At 47.2% G+C, this 18,311-nt stretch overlaps 1 protein-coding gene across 1 annotated transcript in view; it reads left to right on the top strand.

The window, feature by feature from the left end:
- MVK (mevalonate kinase) overlaps positions 1-18,311 on the top strand; it is a 165,883-nt gene that overhangs the window by 76,867 nt on the left and 70,705 nt on the right. Inside the window, exon 5 of the mRNA XM_069214735.1 lies at positions 5,911-6,066. Within this exon, the coding sequence (XP_069070836.1) occupies positions 5,911-6,066 (156 nt within the window). The remainder of the gene's footprint in view (positions 1-5,910; positions 6,067-18,311) is intronic.

The following is an 18,311-nucleotide window of genomic DNA, read 5'->3' as shown; positions in this document are numbered from 1 at the left end:
CCGCCAAAACGTGGAACACTCTTCCCACCCACCTGCGCCAGACCAAAGACCTTACCTTCAGGAAACTTCGAGCAGTAGCAACACCCCCTCCCTTTCCCCCTGCCTCTCCTCAGCGCCTTGAGACCCTCACGGGTGAGTAGTGCGCTTTACAAATTCCTGATTGATTGATTGACGTGGTCTGGGCTGCTCTGCAGGCGGCGAGAAAGAATGCGGTGTGCTGTCTGGAACTAATGAGGGGTTGGGCAACAGTTTTGTTTTGACTGGCAAGAAATCTCAGTAGAATCCCAGCATTTCGCCTTCAAAACTTTTCCGGGACCCTAAACGACAGAGATTATCACGGCGGTTCCTGGTGCTTTAATTCCACAATCTTGTTTTGAAGATACCAGCGGTCCTGGTCCCAGTCTATTGGTGAGGATAGCTGGTGGTCAATTCTGAACATCAAGTGAGGTTTTGGAAGTGTTGTCAGCCATCATAGTAGTCTTAGGAGCAAACAGTTCCTGTAAGATCGTATCCAGGGCTGTGTCATGTCTGGGGTTCACATCTTTGCCATCCTTCTATTTACCTTCCACAGCTCTGTTGAAAAGCAGCTTACTAGAGGGCTTCAACGTTGTAGGTCGGTAGAAGGCAACAAAAAAGGCAAAAATGAGGGCTGGTGGGGCTACATCCCAGCTAGGTTCAGTGGGTTAGGGAGCAGTGTACAAGTGTGCAGGCGGACTAACCAGGAAAGCGGTTACAAGCGGCAGGGCTGGTGGTGTCCTCTCCTCATGCCCTTGAGAGAAGTGGCCTAGGCAGGGGAGGAAGAAACCAGTGGCATAAGTTTCAGGGGCAATAAGAGAGTCTCCCACTCAGGCAGCGAAGGTGTCCCGCCCAGAAAAAATATAACTGGTAATGTGCTGTGCCATGCAGGGGATCCTGTAAGTGCAGACAGCGAGCGCTGTTTTGCAGGTCCTCGAGTCCTAGTGCTCAGGCAAGGGTTGCGGTGCGCAATGGGCATTGATGGGAGTGGTCCGCCAGTCTGCTGTAGGTTGCACCCAGGAGGTTGATAGCATCAAGGCTGTACGTCGTCGAGGATAAGGGTCAAGTGCCTGGCATCTCAGGCTAGTAGCTGCTGCCACAGGGTAGGATGGTGCAAAGCTTTCCACAGTGTCTGGTGTCCCCATCCAAAGGCAGGTCCGGGATAACTGTTGGCCGGACTGGTGCCGCCTTCACCCCCACATGGAGTGTACAGTGGGCCAGGTTACCCTGCCCGCCCCACTCCACCAGTCCTGGTGAGATGAGGGCAGGCGGGAGATGGTGAGGCCAGGGCCTCCCAAGTGGGAGGGTGTGTACAAGCGCAACCAGCCACTTCTGCGGCGACCACCGTTCCTGGGTGTCACACTGTTCACCTGATGCCTTGGCCCATGCACTTGGGCCACAGAGATAGCCCCAGACACCACAATCTGGAGAAGAGGAATGAGTTGTCGAAGCTATATGGCCTCCCGCAGTTGGTGGGAGAGGTGCTCTGCAGTCAAGGGATCTCGGAGTAGGGAGCAGCGCAGGCAGCCTCCGCTGCAGGGCTTGGTAGCCACCGGGGAAATCTCTGGCGCCCTCTCACCCCAGCCCTCTCACCCCAGCCATTGAAGCCGGCACGCTGAAGAGAGGGAAGGAAGTGTCTGATGATCAAGTGGCCCAGCCCACCTCTGACAACTATGCCGAAGTTAGGCAGTGCTGCTGCAGAGGCCTTGGCCGGGAGGCCGCATCATGGCGCACAAGGTGTGCAGGCGGGCCGATGAAAACAGCGGGTCCTCTAGGCATGCATTCTCTAGCAATACTGTGTGATCTATTTGAATTGGATACATTTTCTGTTGAAATCTGCTAATTATGCAGCAAATTATGTGGCAAATGCAGTAAACCTATTATGCTGTAACCACGGAAATGCATAATACCACTGGCCGTGACTACAGTAATCTATTTAGGGAAAGTAAACAAAACCTAAACATAATAATTCTAATCTGTGCCCATTGTTAGTTGATTTTTGACGAGGACAGCTTCAACAATCTTTGGCTTCTACAGACTGAAGGTTTTTAAACCTTGCAAAGGTTTTTTTTTAACTTCTCATTCTTAACTACATAATTATAATTGTTTTGTGCAGACAACCAAACTGTATAGTCCAGTACTTATCTTTTGTTTCATTAGTTTGAAAAACATCTTTCTCCAGCTATCCCAACAAAAATAAATCACGTAAAAATACATAATGGGTAATGTAGAATATTGTCCTGTATTTCCCTCTCGGGGTTTTGGTGACATATACCTGGTTTTTGATGTCATCTGACTCTCTCGACGACCATATTGGACTATATTACCCAGTTACCAGTTATTTATCATCGTTTGTGTGTGTGTGTGTGTGTGTGTGCGTTTATGTACATACACACCGTACACATTTATTCATGAAAAGTTGTATGTTTGTTAGTCATATATTATTTTCAGTAATATTAATGCGCATAATAGGAGCCTACAAAATAGCATCACATTTGGCTTTCAGAGTTGGTAGATTGGAAAATAATTTATTAGAATTGACTTTACAGTAATATTTCTCTCTGAAAATCCATTTACGGTGACTCCCAAAAGACCTACAAGAATACTCTCATAAAATACATTTATAGCACATGTTTGACTCTAAAGTGTTTTTCAAAAGCTATACTTCATGAGAAATTAAATTATTTAAAACAACATTTTGAAAGGGTTTCTCGAACATCGTTTTTATGTAGTTTTTCTTAGTTCTGAAATAAGGTGTCTTGTCAGTAGAAGAGAACATTTATTAAAAGTGCCCTACTCTTCGAAATGCATTTATAAATTATGACCGCGTGGAACACTTTGTTGCAGAAAATAACTCTCATCTAGATATAATTGTAAAATATCAGATGCTTCATGTAATGTTGATAGATCAACGCTTTACTTTCTTCGTTACTTTGGCTGAATCTGTAATTGTGTTTTACACTACTTATTTTCACTGTGTAAAAATAAAAAGGTGACAATGTATTTTTTTTTATATTCTGGACCTGGAGGTGATTAAGGAAACGCTATGTTTCTACTCCTTCAAAGTAAAACAATAAAAAACAAGCATTGACAAACGTAAAAGGACTGGCTATTTAGAAGTCAAAGCACTTTTTTCGCTGAGCTCATGAAAACCGAAGCAGGAAGGAGGAGGGTCTGTCAGCAGAGTGACTGTGGAGAAGACAAATGGAACATGGAGACAGACGCAGCAGGGAAAGGTGTCAGGAGACAAAGGGCACATGAACACTGGAGCAGCAGTGTGGAGGGGGTTGCAGGTGCAGAGAATAATAGGATATTACATATGTGAGTGGTGGCGGGGAGAATTGTGGAACACAGATTTGCACAGGAGAAAAGATGGGCTGGCAGATGTGTGTGATAAGATGGGGGGAGAAATGACTGGAAAAGTGCAGGGAAGAGGCCTGTTGTGCGAATTGATACTAGAAGAATGGCAGTCGCAGAGTTGGCAGTGAGACCCAGCAGAAATCCATCCTTCCTCACCTGTAGCTCCACCGATCTACATGCAGTTGTCTCATGACTTCATAGGCAGAGTCTTGGAGTGTTCATTATTGCAGCAAAGCAAGAACTTTCGCCCCAGAAGTGCTTGCTTTTGTATGGCGGGCTGTTTAAGTACCCACTGACAAACACTACAAGGGGTTGAAGATCTTTATTGAACAGCAATTACCATAATTGAAATAAAACGCAGCATAGTCTGAATATTATCCATACTGTATAAAATTAATTGTAATATGTAGCTTTTGTGCACTGGAAACAGGCTCAAAATAAATAAAAATGACACGCCACAGTATATTAGCATACTTAATAAGCTGAACTACTTGTATATAATGTGAAATGTGTTGTTTTAGTGGGCTGCCTTATTTTCAAGATTGCTTCTCTTTTTATCAGATAGTTCCTTTAGATGCTGCTGCTCCTGAAAACAATTCGCTACTTGCATTGCAATAGAAGCCCTCCATAGGAACAGTAGCCAGTAGCATGATGGTGAGAATGAAACCCTCCTCAGGGGTAAACAAATAAGTGATTGACACTGTCACAAAAGAGTGGTAGTGGCTGTGATAGTGACCCAAACAACCAATGTCTGTTTTCATGACAATCGTTTGTGGGTGGATCTTGTTGGGTTCTGAGGAAGTGGGTGGGTCTAAGGAAGATGCTTTCCTTTTTACCTATGGTGCTACTCCCTTTTTTTTAGGTGCTGATTGGTGACACGAGTGTCAATTAATGGTTGGAAGGTCTAAGACACTGGGGCAGGCCTCTCCAGCAATTGGATTTGTGAGGCTTTTTAATTTCTTGGATGGATTGCCTATTCAGGTCATGGCATTTTAGGGATAGTTACATGTTCCCATTTGTGTTCCTATTAGTTTTTGCTGATTGGGATCAAGTAATCCTTTTTGCGGTCTTGCTATAGACAACTTCAACTGTCTCAGACTGTGTTGTTATATATTACTGTATAGAGTGGGCTTTGAGGTAGCTCTTTTCCCATGATTGGATGGCTTTTGTGTCTAACTCAGATCTCTGATCTTCATTTGATGCCTTTCTTCCCTAATTCTTGTGTTTTTTCTGTCTCTGGAGCATTTTCTTCTTCTTTTGATTGATTCAGTGAAACCCTTGCACAATTAATGTTGACTTCTGTCTTTGCCATTTGTGATTTAATGCTACATAACAGTGTGCTATTTGCCCTGTCTTTGTTTCTTGTTTCAGCTCAAGCTCTTTAAGCAAGAATTTATGTTAGGGGCCTTATTGAAAAAGTTAAAAGAAGCTCATGAAATTAAGCAGCAGTAACAAAGGGAATAAAAATGAGTTATCCCAGACTACTCTTGCAGTTCGTCACAACCTGCCATATTTTGCCCAGATTCCCGATTTCATCCATTTAATTCTTCAATTTGTTATCGTACTTTCACTGACTTATGAACAGTGACTGCTCACGCTGATAAAGTTGTTTTTAGTGGTATCGACCTTTATCAGTTCACACCTTCATAATTAGATTTATTTTTGTCTGTTATAGAATGGTGGTCATTTAGACAAAAAAAAATGATCCCGTGCTTTATTTTGGAAAAGTGTTGCATCAGACTTCCTGGTCTCTTGCATAAGTACAACAGCAGTATGAACAGATGCTGTGTGATATACAAACACAATTTGACAAAGGTTATATCCTGTCCCTTATCTGCCGGGCTGTACTTTGGTTCTGTGTTCTGGAGTAGAGTTTATGGAAGGGACGGGGGCAAGTGGTAAGGCTAACGGGACCAACGAAATGGACCATGTAACTTTAGAGAGCATTTACCACTGCAAATTCACCGGTTTCTGAGAACTCTCAATCTTTTTTATGTGAGGATAGTGAGATAGTCTGAGGTAAAATGATTCATCTAGGGTCACACAACTTGGGAAAATGGGAAAGGCAGGTCTCAATCAGGAGGCAAGGTGGTCTCTCTTGAAAGCTATACCGCAATTTTACCCATAAACAATGGAAACCAGTTTTGATCGTTGTACTCCATATGTTTCGGTTCAGTCTTCACACAACAGAGGGTATTGGGCTTTGGGTAGCTAGTCTGAGAATCTTAAAAATGAAGTGCTCAAGACATTAAAGGGTCATTCTAGTTCCAAAAAGTGAGTTTTGAAAGTAAGATGCTTGTCAATCTCTGTCTGCTTAAAAATGACTTCTTCATGCTTTGTATATTCATTGATGGTTTGGTCCAGGCTTGGGTTTCTTTGCTGAAGACCGCATCATACACTGACCTACACATATTCACCATGTTGGTGTATGGAGCCAAAACCTAAGAACCTCAACTATGACCAGACCTCTTTGTGTAGGAAAATGAAGTAAGCATGTTTTCATTAAATGTAGATTGTTTTTTTGTATTTTTGTAGAGACTTACCAAGCTTGGATATAGCAGTGTGGTCCGAGCTGCCTACGGGAGCAGGTTTAGGTTCCAGCGCTGCCTATTCTGTGTGCATGGCAGCTGCTTTACTTACCACAAGCGGGCAGATTAGTTGTCCTTTGGAATATGGGACTGACACAGGCAGGTAAGACACCTTAAAATGTCCTATTTCTTGTTCTTATTTTCTTTAACCTGCCCTTCCACCTAAATCCACAACAGAATGATAGATGGACAATTCCCAATAAAGAGAGCATTGCTTTATAAGCAACAGTGCACAATTGTGTTTTGTCAGGTACTGTGCAAGGTTTCTACACCAGATTACATTGACGAAATGAGGCCCCATTATGAGTCAACTTGAAAACGGCATGCTATTCCTCTCCCTTGAACTACGGTTATCGCAAGTACCTGAAGTTCTGAAGGATTATAGTGGGATTACAATGTGGATCTTGAGAGTATCTCCAGAAAGTGGAGCACTACTTTTGGAATCTGGAATACTGCAACTGATTCCGAAAGTAATTTCCGTTTTCCCCAGAGTTTCGCTTGGACATTTTGTGAAGTGTCTGCGTGAAATCACCTGCATCCACGGAGTCTTTGTAGATCTTTTTAACACAGTGGGGCAGACAAATCCGATTTTTAGCTCCATCAAGATTACCATGGAACTCGTAATGATGTACATAAGTTGATTTGTGCCTCGGTGAAGCCAATTACTGTTCAACATGGTGGGTAGGACTGGATAGTCTGTCCATAGGTCAAAATAACCTAACAGGACAGTGATGACAATACTTTTTGGTGGTTTAGGTGCTGACTACTGGCCAGCCGTCCTCTTGCAGCCAGTTATTTTTTCCCCTGCCAGACATTGTTAATAGTTATTTTCAAAGTCACCCACCCCTCTGCACCAACGACACATGTGATCTAAACACCTTGACAAACAGCCTTTTGTGTGTCTCTGTGAAAGCTGCCTAGAACTCTGTTTCTGTCTTGCGGTTATCAACATGTGTATACATTTGTCTTAATAAAAGTTTTACGTAAGCATTTAAACTAAGCAGCTGGTAGTTCTGTCAATAGTAAACTACTTACCATGCACCACTAGAACTCGAGATGTATGTGAAAACTCACAGCAGCATTTTGTGTATGGGGATTTCTGTGTTGTGTTTAAGGCTCGATGTATCTGCATATCAGCTTTAACCTGCTGTTCAATGGAGCAACTATTTACCTGCCAAACATATATCACCACCTTGGCTCAAAACATTCTCCTTTTCCAATATGTGCCAGTCTGTGGTGTCTATTATGTCTCACTACTAATAGCTAAGCTAATAGCTAGTAGCATTCACTGGGATATGCTGCCATCACATGGATGGTGACCTGCTGGTCTTGGCAGACCAGCATGTCTGTGATTGCTTTTAAATAAAGCAATCTTCTTTGTATGCAGCCTGTTTTCCTTAGAGGAAAACAGAATGTGTTTAAAAAGAAAAAAATGAAACTTTTAAGGTTTGAATACGTTTAAAAAGAAAAACATGAAACGTTTAAGTTTAATTTTTTAGGAGCAGGCAGTAGTCTATTAGATTACAGCCTGCTCTTTAAAAAGTTGTGTTTGACTACCTCAAAGGTGTGAATGGGTTACTGTAGGAAGCTGGCTCTGTATATACTATATCAAAATGAGATATAGTGTGCACAGAGTCCAGGGGTTCCCCAGAGGTTTGACAGCGGCAGTAATAGATAATACTAATGCTCTATTTGTGGTTGAGCAGTCAGAGGGTAGTGTTAAGCATTTGTTGTACACACACAAGCAATAGAAGAAACACGCACTCAATGATTTAACTGCAGACAATAGTATTTTATATAGAAATATATTTTTGTTACTTTATTACTAGAACCACAAGACTCAGTTCAGAAGTAAATACTCTTGCAGGTAAGTGCTTAGCATAGAAATCAGTGTAACTTTGTTTGACTTTAGTCAAGTAAACAGTTTTTAAGAAAACAGAGAATATCCATTTTAAAAGTGGACACTGCATTTTCAGACCAGTTCCTGGGGGAAGAAAATAAAGTATAGTTTTAGAGGTAAGTACACAACTTACAGTTTCAGTCTCCAATTTATAGGTTGTTCACCGTTGGGGGTTCAAGTCAACCCCAAACACCCACTACCGCAACACGGGGCTGGCCGGGTGCAGAGGTCAAAGTTGAGCAATTTTAACATGGGCTCCTATGGAGACAGAGGGTACTCGGAATTTGGTCTGCCAGCATGTAAGTACCCGCGGCTCTGAGGGCAGACCAGGGGGGATTAGAGGAGCACTGGAGGGGCCCCAAGTAGGCACCAAACCCACACCCTCAGTGGCACTGGGGCGGCGGGGTGCAGGGTGCAAACAGGGCGTCGGGTTTCCAATGAAACTCTGAGGGGACCCCGGGGGTCACTCAGGTGCTGCAGACTAGGTCCGGGGGGTGTCTCTGGCACACCACCCGTCAGACAGGGAAGAGGGCCGCCTGTTGATCGCTGCTGCACCGGGTGTCGATTTCTCCAAGGCTTGGGGGCTCCGGGTGCTGTGGGTCCTTTGGCGTCGCTCATCTTCGTCCAGGGCAGTTGGGGTCAGGGGGATCCTCGATTCCCTCTGCAGGCATTGTTGTGGAGGGGTAGAGAGGTCATCCCAGGTTGGGCACTCGGTCGCCGTCACCTGGGAGTCCTATCTGGTCGGTTGCGCCACCTGGACTCGGGCCGTGGGCGTCGGGTGCAGAGTGGTTAGAACTCACGCTTCTTGAGTGAGGTGGGAGTACTTTAGAGGAGGCTTCTTCTTTTCTTCTTTTGACAGGGGAGTTTGTGATCCTCTGTGATGCAGGCATCCCTCTGGAGGTTTTTCAGAGGTCGCTGGACCTGCAGGATGCATCGCCTTTCTTCTGCAGGCTCTTTGAAGCAGGAGACAGGCCGGTAGGGCTGGGGCCAAGTCAGTTGTTGTCTCCTTTCCTTCTCTGCTGGGGTTTCAGCAAAGCAGTCCTTCTTCTTCTTGTGAGGTCATCAGAAATCTGACTAGCTTGGTTCAGGGAGCCCTTAAATACAAGATTTAGGGGCGTTTTAGGGGTCAGAGCGCAGGAGCCAATGGCTACTGTCCCTGGGGGTGGCTACACCCTCCTTATGTCCATTCCCTTTGGGGAGGGGGGGGGCACATTCCTATCCCTATTGGTCCCTGTCCTCCAACCCAAGATGGAGTATTCTGCAAGGAGGGGGGTCACTCCAGCTCTGGACACCTTAGGAGAGGTCCTGGCTGAGGTGGTGACTCCTCCTTGTTTTTCCAAATTATCACTCTGGACTTGCCGCCAAAAGTGGGGGATTGTCCAGGTGGCAGGCATCTCCACTAGCTGGAGTGCCCTGGGGAATTGTAACATGTGGCCTGAGCCTTTGAGGCTCACTGACCGGTGTTACAGTTCCTCCAGTGGGGAGGTGTGAAGCACTTCCACCCAGAGCAGGCTTTGTTTCCGGCCTCGGAGGGCACAAAGGCCCTCACCCCATGAGGTCAGAAACTTGTCTCTCAGTGGCAGGCTGGCCCAGACCAGTCAGTCCTACACTAGAGGATTGGGTAAAATCCAGGGGGCATCTCTAAGATGCCCTCTGTGTGCATTTTTGTAAATAAATCCAACACTGTCATCAGTGTGGGTTTATTGTGCTGAGAAGTTTGATAGCAAACTTCCCAGTATTCAGTGTAGCCATTATGGAACTGTGGAGTTCGTTTTGACAAACTCCCAGGCCATATACTTAATATGGCCACACTGTACTCAATGTCTAAGAATGGACTTGGACACTGTAGGGCAGTGGTTCCCAAACTGTGCGCCGCGGCTCCTTGGTGCGCCGTCAAAATTAGCCAGGGGCGCCGCACACAGTCTGGAAACCACTCGGAGGTGCTTTTAATCGGTAGCTTTTCACCGTGGTTTTGGAAACAAAACCCCCTGCATTAATTATTGTGACCAGCGGAGGGCGCCAGAGTACCATTAATAATATCCCTATGACAAAAGAAAAGAAACCATTTAAAATAAATGGTTTTCAGGAACCTGAACGAGAGAATTAAGAAGTCAAACTGTAAATAGTGTAGGTACAGGTACAGGCTGGGATTACGTTCCCCCACCCGCCAAAAAAAAGTAACATAATGGGGAGCCGTGGCCAACACGGCCAATAGGTCAAAGGAGCCGGGGATCGAAAAAGTTTGGGAACCACTGCTGTAGGGGCATATTGCCCATGCAGCTATGCCCTCACCTGTGGTATAGTGCACCCTGCCTTAGGGCTTTAAGGCCTGCTAGAGGGGTGACTTACCTACGTTACAGGCAGTGTTTTGTGGGCATGGCACCCTAAGTGGGATGCCAAGTCGACTTTGCCTTTTTCTTCCCACCAACACACATAATCTGCAATGGCAGTGTGCCTGTGTTAGGTGAGGGGTCCCTTAGGGTGGCACTACACATGCTGCAGCCCTTAGGGACCTTCCCTGGTCACAGGGCCCTTGGTACCACTGGTACCTTTTACAAGGGACTTATGTGTGTGTGCGCTAGAGGTGTGCCAAGTGTGGAAACAATGGTACATTTTTAGGGAAAGAACACTGGTGCTGGGGCCTGGTTAGCAGGATTCCAGCACACTCTCAGTCAAGTCAGCATCAATATCAGGCAAAACGTGGGGAGGGTAACTGCAACAAGGGCCATTTTCCTACAGTTACCACCAACTTTGAGTGAATTGCAAATTGTAACCAAATTTTGCATGCAAAAGATTGGTACATAACACTGCGAATCGGTGTTTGGAAGGGATGTACTCAACATGCCCCTTCCAAATACTTAATTGCAAAACCCAAATTTGCGATTCGGTAACACATTAACAAATCATAATTTGGACTTTGTACATCAGGAAAAGCCTTTTTGCAGTCACTAATGGCCCGATTCTATGAATTGGGCCATTTGTAAATACAAAATTTCTTCGTACATCTAGCCCCTAGAGTAGTATTTGCGTCCTTTGATGGAGAAAAGGTGTCTAATGTTACAGTGTATGGCTTTCTATTGTTACATCAAGTCAGTGTCAGAAATGTTGAGTGGGTCTTGGGAAAGTAGGGGCTGGTATACTACAGAATTTAGTAGTGGGTCCTGCCCTCCCCATTGGACAAGTGTAAAAGTTTCTGGAAGATATTTGATAATTTGATAATTACCTTTGGATACATCTACAGCTGAGTGGAGCACTTAAAGAGTTATTTTTATACCAGCGTGCTGAAATGTAAGTGAAAGATCACCCAGAAATATGTCCAGCTAATGGGAATGCAAATCTTTTATTGCATGACTCTGCAAAAGTATACCGATTGACCTGGAGATGTGGACCAAGGTCCTTATGGAATTTGAAGGATGGCATCTTACAGCCTACCACTGAACACATCTGCAAACCTAAAACATCATTCAAAAATAGCCATACGCTCTATGCATCCATTTGTATTATCTGGCCCAACACACAGTAATGCCACAATTATGAGTGGGTGGGGAATATTGCTTCTCCTAATCACAACTGGCATCTTGTTGTCATTCCTGAATTTTCTGGGCGAAGGCACCCTGGGTCCAGTTTTACTATCTGGAAAGACGTCCTGTAAAATAACAAAGTTTGGTTATGCGCTGCCTGCACAAGATTATCCTGGCTTCTTCTAACTCTCTTCATACAGGATGGGGGAGCATGGATGGGTGACTCTCCCCTTCCTGGCCCCAGCCTCCTTGTCCCTGGAGTCACATCTATAAGTTTTAAATGGACAAAATTACAAGATAAGCCTGCCACAGAATGTGCTGCATAATGTGCTTATCTGATAGAGACTTCTAGTAGCAGATTCCTGCCCTAGATTCCCCCCCTCACTCCCCACCCCCCAGGTGTCTGACTGGATCTGGAGATTTTTCTTCGATCAGCACTGTTGTGCCCGTCAGGTGGCATCAGTTGACTCTGTGTGCGTCACTGGCATCGTGTTCACCGTGATGACGTCGCAGTAGTATAGAGGCACCACCCCGGCGCACTGACGTCAGTTCTTTTGTTTCCGCGCCAGCCTACGTGCAGGTCCGGAGAGAGCTACCCTCAGTCGTTTTTTGACTGACTTCAACCATTTTGTCGAGTTTTTTTTGACAGTTTTTTGATGTGTCGAGGATGTCACTTAAGATGGGTTTCAAGCCATGTGACTCCTGTCACCGCATGATGTCGTTGATGGATCCGCACCTCATGTCCTTGTGGTGTCTGGAGCGTGACCACAACCCAAAGTTGTGCTCCAAGTGCTGGGCCATGAACCCGAAGGCTTTGAGGGAGTGGTCCATAAAGCTCATGACAGCCTGGCGCTAGACTCTGCGTCGCTCCTGGTCTCAATCGAAAGGAAGGTCACAAGACCGCTCGCGGAGTCATCACCTCTCTACTTCATCCCACTCGAGGTTCTCTGGACATTCGGGTCACATGAAAAAGAAGTTGAAGAAGAACAAACGTTCTTCGACTTCACCCCATCGCTTGGACAATGCGACAAGGGAAGAGCATCGACGCTCTAGACCTCCGTCTTTAGAGCCTGTTTCTGGGTTGACTCTGCACCTCCGTAGCCACCCTTGCCTAACTCAGTTCTGTGAGGTCATGCACCTCATATTTGGGCAGACCAACCCCCCTGCAACGCCTTCGGGCCCAGTGAGGTTAGAGGGGGCCCCCTTGGGTTCCATGCCTGCAGCTTTGGACCCAGCTTCGGACGCCCCCTCGATCAGTTGTTGGATCCGTGCCAATGCCAGTTGTGCCAACGCTACCTTCCCTGGCTCTGGCAAAGACTTCAATGCTTCTGACGTCGGTTGGGCCAATGATTGATGTGAAACCCCTACTTATACCTCACTCCGACCCAGAGATGGACCGACGTCCCTCGACACCGGTTCCGTCTTCGACAGTGCCTATCAATCAATCTGTTTTTGTAAGGCGTGGCTACACACCTGTGAGGGTCTCAAGGCACTGGGAGGGGGGCAGGGTGGAGCCTTATCTAAAGAGCCATGTCTTGATGTTCTTCCTGAAGATGGTGAGCGATGGGCTTTGTCTGAGGTATAGGGGCAGGTTGTTCCAGCTCTTTGCTGCGATGTAGGATCGTCCTCTGGCAGTGGTTTTTCGAATACGAAGGATAGTGGCCAGAGCCAGTTGAATCAAGGGATCTGGAGGGGGTGTGGAAGGAGACGAGGTGGTTCAGGTAGACCTGTCCGACGTAGTGTATGGCTTTGTACGTGTGGGTAAGTAGCTTGAAGGTGATTCGTTTTTCTATCAGAGCCAATGGAGGGTCCTCAGGTGCTGGGAGATCTGTTCTTGGCGTGGGAGGTTAAGGACAATTCTGGCAGCGGAGTTCTGAATGAGTTGAAGCTTTTTGATGTTTCTTGTCGTGGTGCCGGCGTAGAGAACATTGCTGTAGTCGAGCTAGCTTGTGACTAAGGCATGGGTGATTGTCCTGCGGCAGTCTGCTGGGATCTATTTGAACATTTTCTGGAGTTTGTGTATGGTGTGCCATCAGGAGGAGGTGACTGAGTTTGCCTGTCAGGTCATAGATAGAGAGGGGTCGAGGATGATGCCTAGGTTGTGGGCGTGCTCAGTCAGTGAAGGTGGGGTGCTGAGCGATGTGGGTCATTATGAGTCATCCCATGCTGAGGTGGAGTTTCCAAAAATGATGAGCTCTGTCTTGTCAGAGTTGAGCTTGAGGCAGCTTTCTCTCATCCAGGTGGCGACGGCTTCCATTCCAGAGTGGAAATTCCTTTTGCCCGTGCCTGGGTCTCTGTGAGGGAAATGATGAGTTGAGTGTCATCGGCGTATGACACGATGTTTATTCCGTGGCTTCTGATGTGGGGTCATGTATATGTTGAAAAGAATTGGACTCAGAGAGGATCCTTGGGGAACTCTGCAGCTGACTCATGTGGGTTTAGATGTGTAGGGAGGGAGCCTGACCCTCTGAGTCCTTCCGGAGAGGAAGGAGTGGATCAATTTCAGGGCTGTTCCCAGATTCCTACGTCGTGGAGTCTGGTGCATAGTGTGCAGTGGGAGACCATGTCGAAGACCACTGAAAGGTTGAGGAGTATGCGTGCTGCAGTGTGGCTGCGGTCTTGAAGTGATTGGATGTCATTGATGGCTGCAAGAAGAGCTGTCTTCGTGCAGTGGTTGCCTCGGAACACGGACTGGGATCTGTCCAGAGAGTTGTTGACCTAAATGAAATTTTGTAGTAGTGTGTTGATTCCCCAGGTTGGATCCTGACCCTTATTCTTATGGGTACTGGAATGGGAAAGTGTGGAGGGGTCGCTGGACCCTTTAGAATTTCAGCTGGAAGACCTTGAAATGGACTGGGCACAGGAACTCTGCAAAGCTAGTGGTCTGGATACCTCTCCTGATGCTGGCATGCTTTCTTCCCCTACCGTGGCTACAGAGGAGGGAATGTCGTATTCTGTTGTGGTGAGAGGGGTGGCTGAGGTCCTCCGCCTTGGGCTACCTTCTGTGGCAGTCAGGACTAACCTCCTGACTGAGATGCTTCATCCTTGGGCTTCCACCTGGGAACCCCTCTTACCTTTTAATGAAGCCCTCACTGATGTCCTTCTGGGTACCTGATCCAGACAAAGCACAGGGGCTCCTGTGAACAGGACAGTCGCACGCTGCCATCGGCGTGTGCCTGAACGACCCTAAATTCCTAACCCAACAGCCTACACCTGACAGCCTTGTCATCCAAGCTTCTTCTTAATCTGGCGCATTCCCATCCACACCCCTGGATAGGGAATCAAAGCGACTGGATCAACTAGGGAAGAAAATGTTCTGTTCCTCCAGTGTGTTATTGCGGTCTGTGAACCCCGCATGCCTTTTGGGCCGCTATTCCCATACTCTACGGGATACTGTCACACAGGTGCTGCCGCTGGTCCCGGAGGAGGCCCAGGGCGTTCTCTTCCGAGCTGTTGCTGACTGGAGGGATGCAGCCAAGTTCACTATGCGTTGTGGGCTGGAAACGACTGACTCATTGGGCAGATCGTTTTGCGTCAATTGTGGCCTTACGTGACCACATCTGCTTGAGGACGTCTGGCTTTTCGGAGTATGTCCAACAATCACTCATGGACATGCCCTCCGATGGCACCTCTTTGGAGACAAAACAGACTCCCCGCTCGATCCCTTTAAGGAGTCTCTGGCTTCTGTGACTATGTAAAGGGCACCCAACCGCGTCCATTCCCCTCCAGCCACCAAACTGCGCATGCTGCACAAAACTGCGTGGCCATGGATGCAGGATCGCACATGCTCGTGGATCAGGGAACCAGCGGTCCTCCCAGTCCAGCAGTCCCGCAGCAGCCTCCAAACCTTCCTAGTCTGATGGACAAGTGGGTTTTCCAAAGGGGCTACTCCCTCCCCTTCGAGACTACCCCTCCAGCCATGCCACAATCTTACGATCACCTACTGGATGATCACTTGGCACTTCTCTGCGAGGAAGTTGTTGCTCTTTTGGCCAAGGGAACCATAGAGAGGGTCCCTGTGCCAGAAGTAGCTTGTAGTTGTTATTCCCGCTACTTCCTAGTGCCCAAAAAGGACAAGGGTCTTTGCCCTATCTTAGACCTCTGGGCCCTCAATCCCTTCCTCAGAAAGGAGACGTTCAAAATGCTCACTCTAGCTCAGGTCCTGCTTTGGACCCTGGAGACTGGATGGTAGCATTGGACTTGCTGGATGCCTACTTCCACATTCCCATCCTGCCTGCCCACAGGCATTACTACTAGTTAGTTGTAGGTCAAAAGCACTTTCAGTTTACCATGCTCCCCTTTGGCCTTACCAACACCCCTCGGTTGTTCATGAAAGTGATGGCCGTGGTTGCAGCTCATCTGCAAGGCTAGGGGTTTCAGTGTTCCTCCTATCTCGACGACTGGCGGATGAACGCGAGCTTGCCCCAGGCTGTTGTCTCCCACCTCCAGACTATGGCAGACCTCCTGCTTTCAATGGGGTTCACTATAAACATTGTGAAGTCACACGTGACTCCCTCTCAGACGCTTCCTTTCATCAGATGCTTCCTTTCATCAGAGGCGTTCTGGACACAATGCAGTTTCGGGCCTATCCTCCCGAAAAGAGTCCAGGATATTCAGGCTTTGATACTGATGTGTCAGCCTCTATCCTCGTTTTCGCTGAGAATGAATCTGAGTCTGCTGGGCCTCATGGCTTCCTGCATCCTGCTGGTGACACATGCCAGATGGCGTATGTGGGCTCTGCAGTGGGACCTGAAGTTCTAGTGGGCACAGCATCCGGGGAATCTCTCCGACATGGTCCAGATCTCGGAAGGCACTGGCAAAGATCTGCAGTGGTGGCTTTCAAATCGCGATCGGGTCAGAGGCAGATGGCTCTCCCTTCCCCAACCAGATCTCACAGTAGTGACCGTCACTCCTGGGATGGGGCGGTCACATGGGGTCACAGAGGTGTCTGGTCTCCAGCTTCACATCTGGCGCTCAGGGTGATCAGGCTTGCATTGAAAGCATTCCTTCTCTCTCTCTCTCTCCAAGGGAAAGTGCTGCAGGTGTTCATGGACAACACCACTGCTATGTGGTACTGCAACAAGCAGGGCAGAGCGGGGTTGTGGACCCTTTGTCAAGAGACTCTCTGTCTGTGGACATGGCTGGAACTTCAGGGCATAGCCCTGGTGGCTAAGCATTTGGTGGGCTCTCTGAACGCCATTGTTCGAGAAGACAAACTCAGCCATCTATGCATGGTCGATCAGGAATGGCGTCTCCATCTGGAGGTGGAGGAATGTATTTCAGCAGTGGGGAGAGCCTTGGTTAGATCTGTTCTTCTCTGCAGAGAATGCACAATGTCAGCTGTTTTGCTCGTTGGAGTTTCAAAGGCGGCACTCGCTCAGCGACGCTTTTCATCTTGAGCGGAACTCAGGCCACCTTTATGCCTTCCCGCCAGCACCACTTCTGCCCCGAGTTTTGAAGAAGATCAACAACAACCCGGCCCAAGTCATTCTTGTGGCTCCGGACTGGGCATGACCAGTAGGGTATCCTGAGCTTCTGAGCATGGCCATCGATCCTCAGATCAGACTGCCTCTTCGGGAGGATCTTCTGTCGCAGCAGCAGGGGACGGTTCTTCATCCGAACCTGTCCACTCTCTGCCTCCCTGCGTGGAGATTGAGCAGCCTGAAGTCTGCAATGTTATCTTGGCAGCCAGACGTCCCTCCACCAAAACGGTAAACGCCTGTTGTTGGAACAAGTTTGTGGCATGGTATTCCAACAAATCTGTTGATTCCCTTTCTGTACCTCTCTCTGAGGTTCTACTGTTCATCCTCTCTCTTGCCCAGCAGGGCTCTGCTTTGGGCACCATTACAGGCTACGTGTCTGCCATCTCTGCCTTCCTCAGACTGCCAGATTAACCATCCTTGTTCAAATCTCCCTTTGTTGATTTCCTAAGGGACTCACTTAGATGTTCCCACCATAAAAGCACAGCAGCTACACTTTGCAGAGAAGCAACCCCCAGAGCAACTGCTGCAGCCACAGTGTTGGGATGCGGAGTTCCGGTCCTGGACATCTGCCAGGCAGCAATGTGGGCATCTCTGCACACGTTCAGAAAGCATTACTGCTTGGACAGTCCGGTCCGCAGAGACGGCTACTTTGGCCATTCGGTCCTTCAGGACTTTTTAGTCTGATATTGGTTTGCAGCCATCCGCCGAGGATGGTATTGCTTGGATATCTATTCTAAGGTAGAGAATCTGCAACTAGACGTCTCTATCAGATGAACAAGTTACTTACGTTCGGTAATGAATTATCTGGTAGAGACAAATTTTTGTTGCAGATTCCTTACCGGCCCACCCATCCTCCATACTTGCGAACTGATTTCTATGGACAGGGACTCCGTTTTCAGGGCTCCTAGTTCTGGCTCACCAATACCTATATAATACAGTGACGTCATCGACGCACGTGGAGTTGACCGATGCTACCTGACAGTGCGCAAGGGTACTGCTCGAAGAAAAATCTCCAGATCCAGTCTGACGCCTGGGGGGAAATTCTAGGGTAAGGAATCTGCAACTAGAATATGTCTTTGCCAGATAATTTGTTACTGAAAGTAAGAAACTTGTTCTTCTTGTTGCTTAATGTAGTCAGCCTGACATGTAATTTGCTACATCACTGTCTTAATTTCAGGAATCTTGTTTTAACCACTAACATTGGCTTTGGCAGTACTTGTTCTTTGTAGAGTGTTGTGTATTGAAATTATGTGGTATGGATGAAATCAGCCTCTAGGTCCACTTCTGGAAATGCTCTTCTTAAGGCCTAATATTTTTACATTTTTTTAAATCCACTACTCGACAGCACAATGCAATTATGTTGGTTTTTGATTGCAGTTTGATTTGTGTCTAGCTTTCCATTCTGTTCGATCTTTCAAGTGAGGGTAAAATATATTATTCTGCT

This window comes from Pleurodeles waltl, chromosome 11, assembly GCF_031143425.1.
Source record: "Pleurodeles waltl isolate 20211129_DDA chromosome 11, aPleWal1.hap1.20221129, whole genome shotgun sequence".
In the NCBI taxonomy this organism is placed as follows: domain Eukaryota; kingdom Metazoa; phylum Chordata; class Amphibia; order Caudata; family Salamandridae; genus Pleurodeles; species Pleurodeles waltl.
The sequence above is the reverse complement of the archived record's forward strand: the minus strand, read 5'-3'. Positions and strand labels throughout refer to the sequence as shown.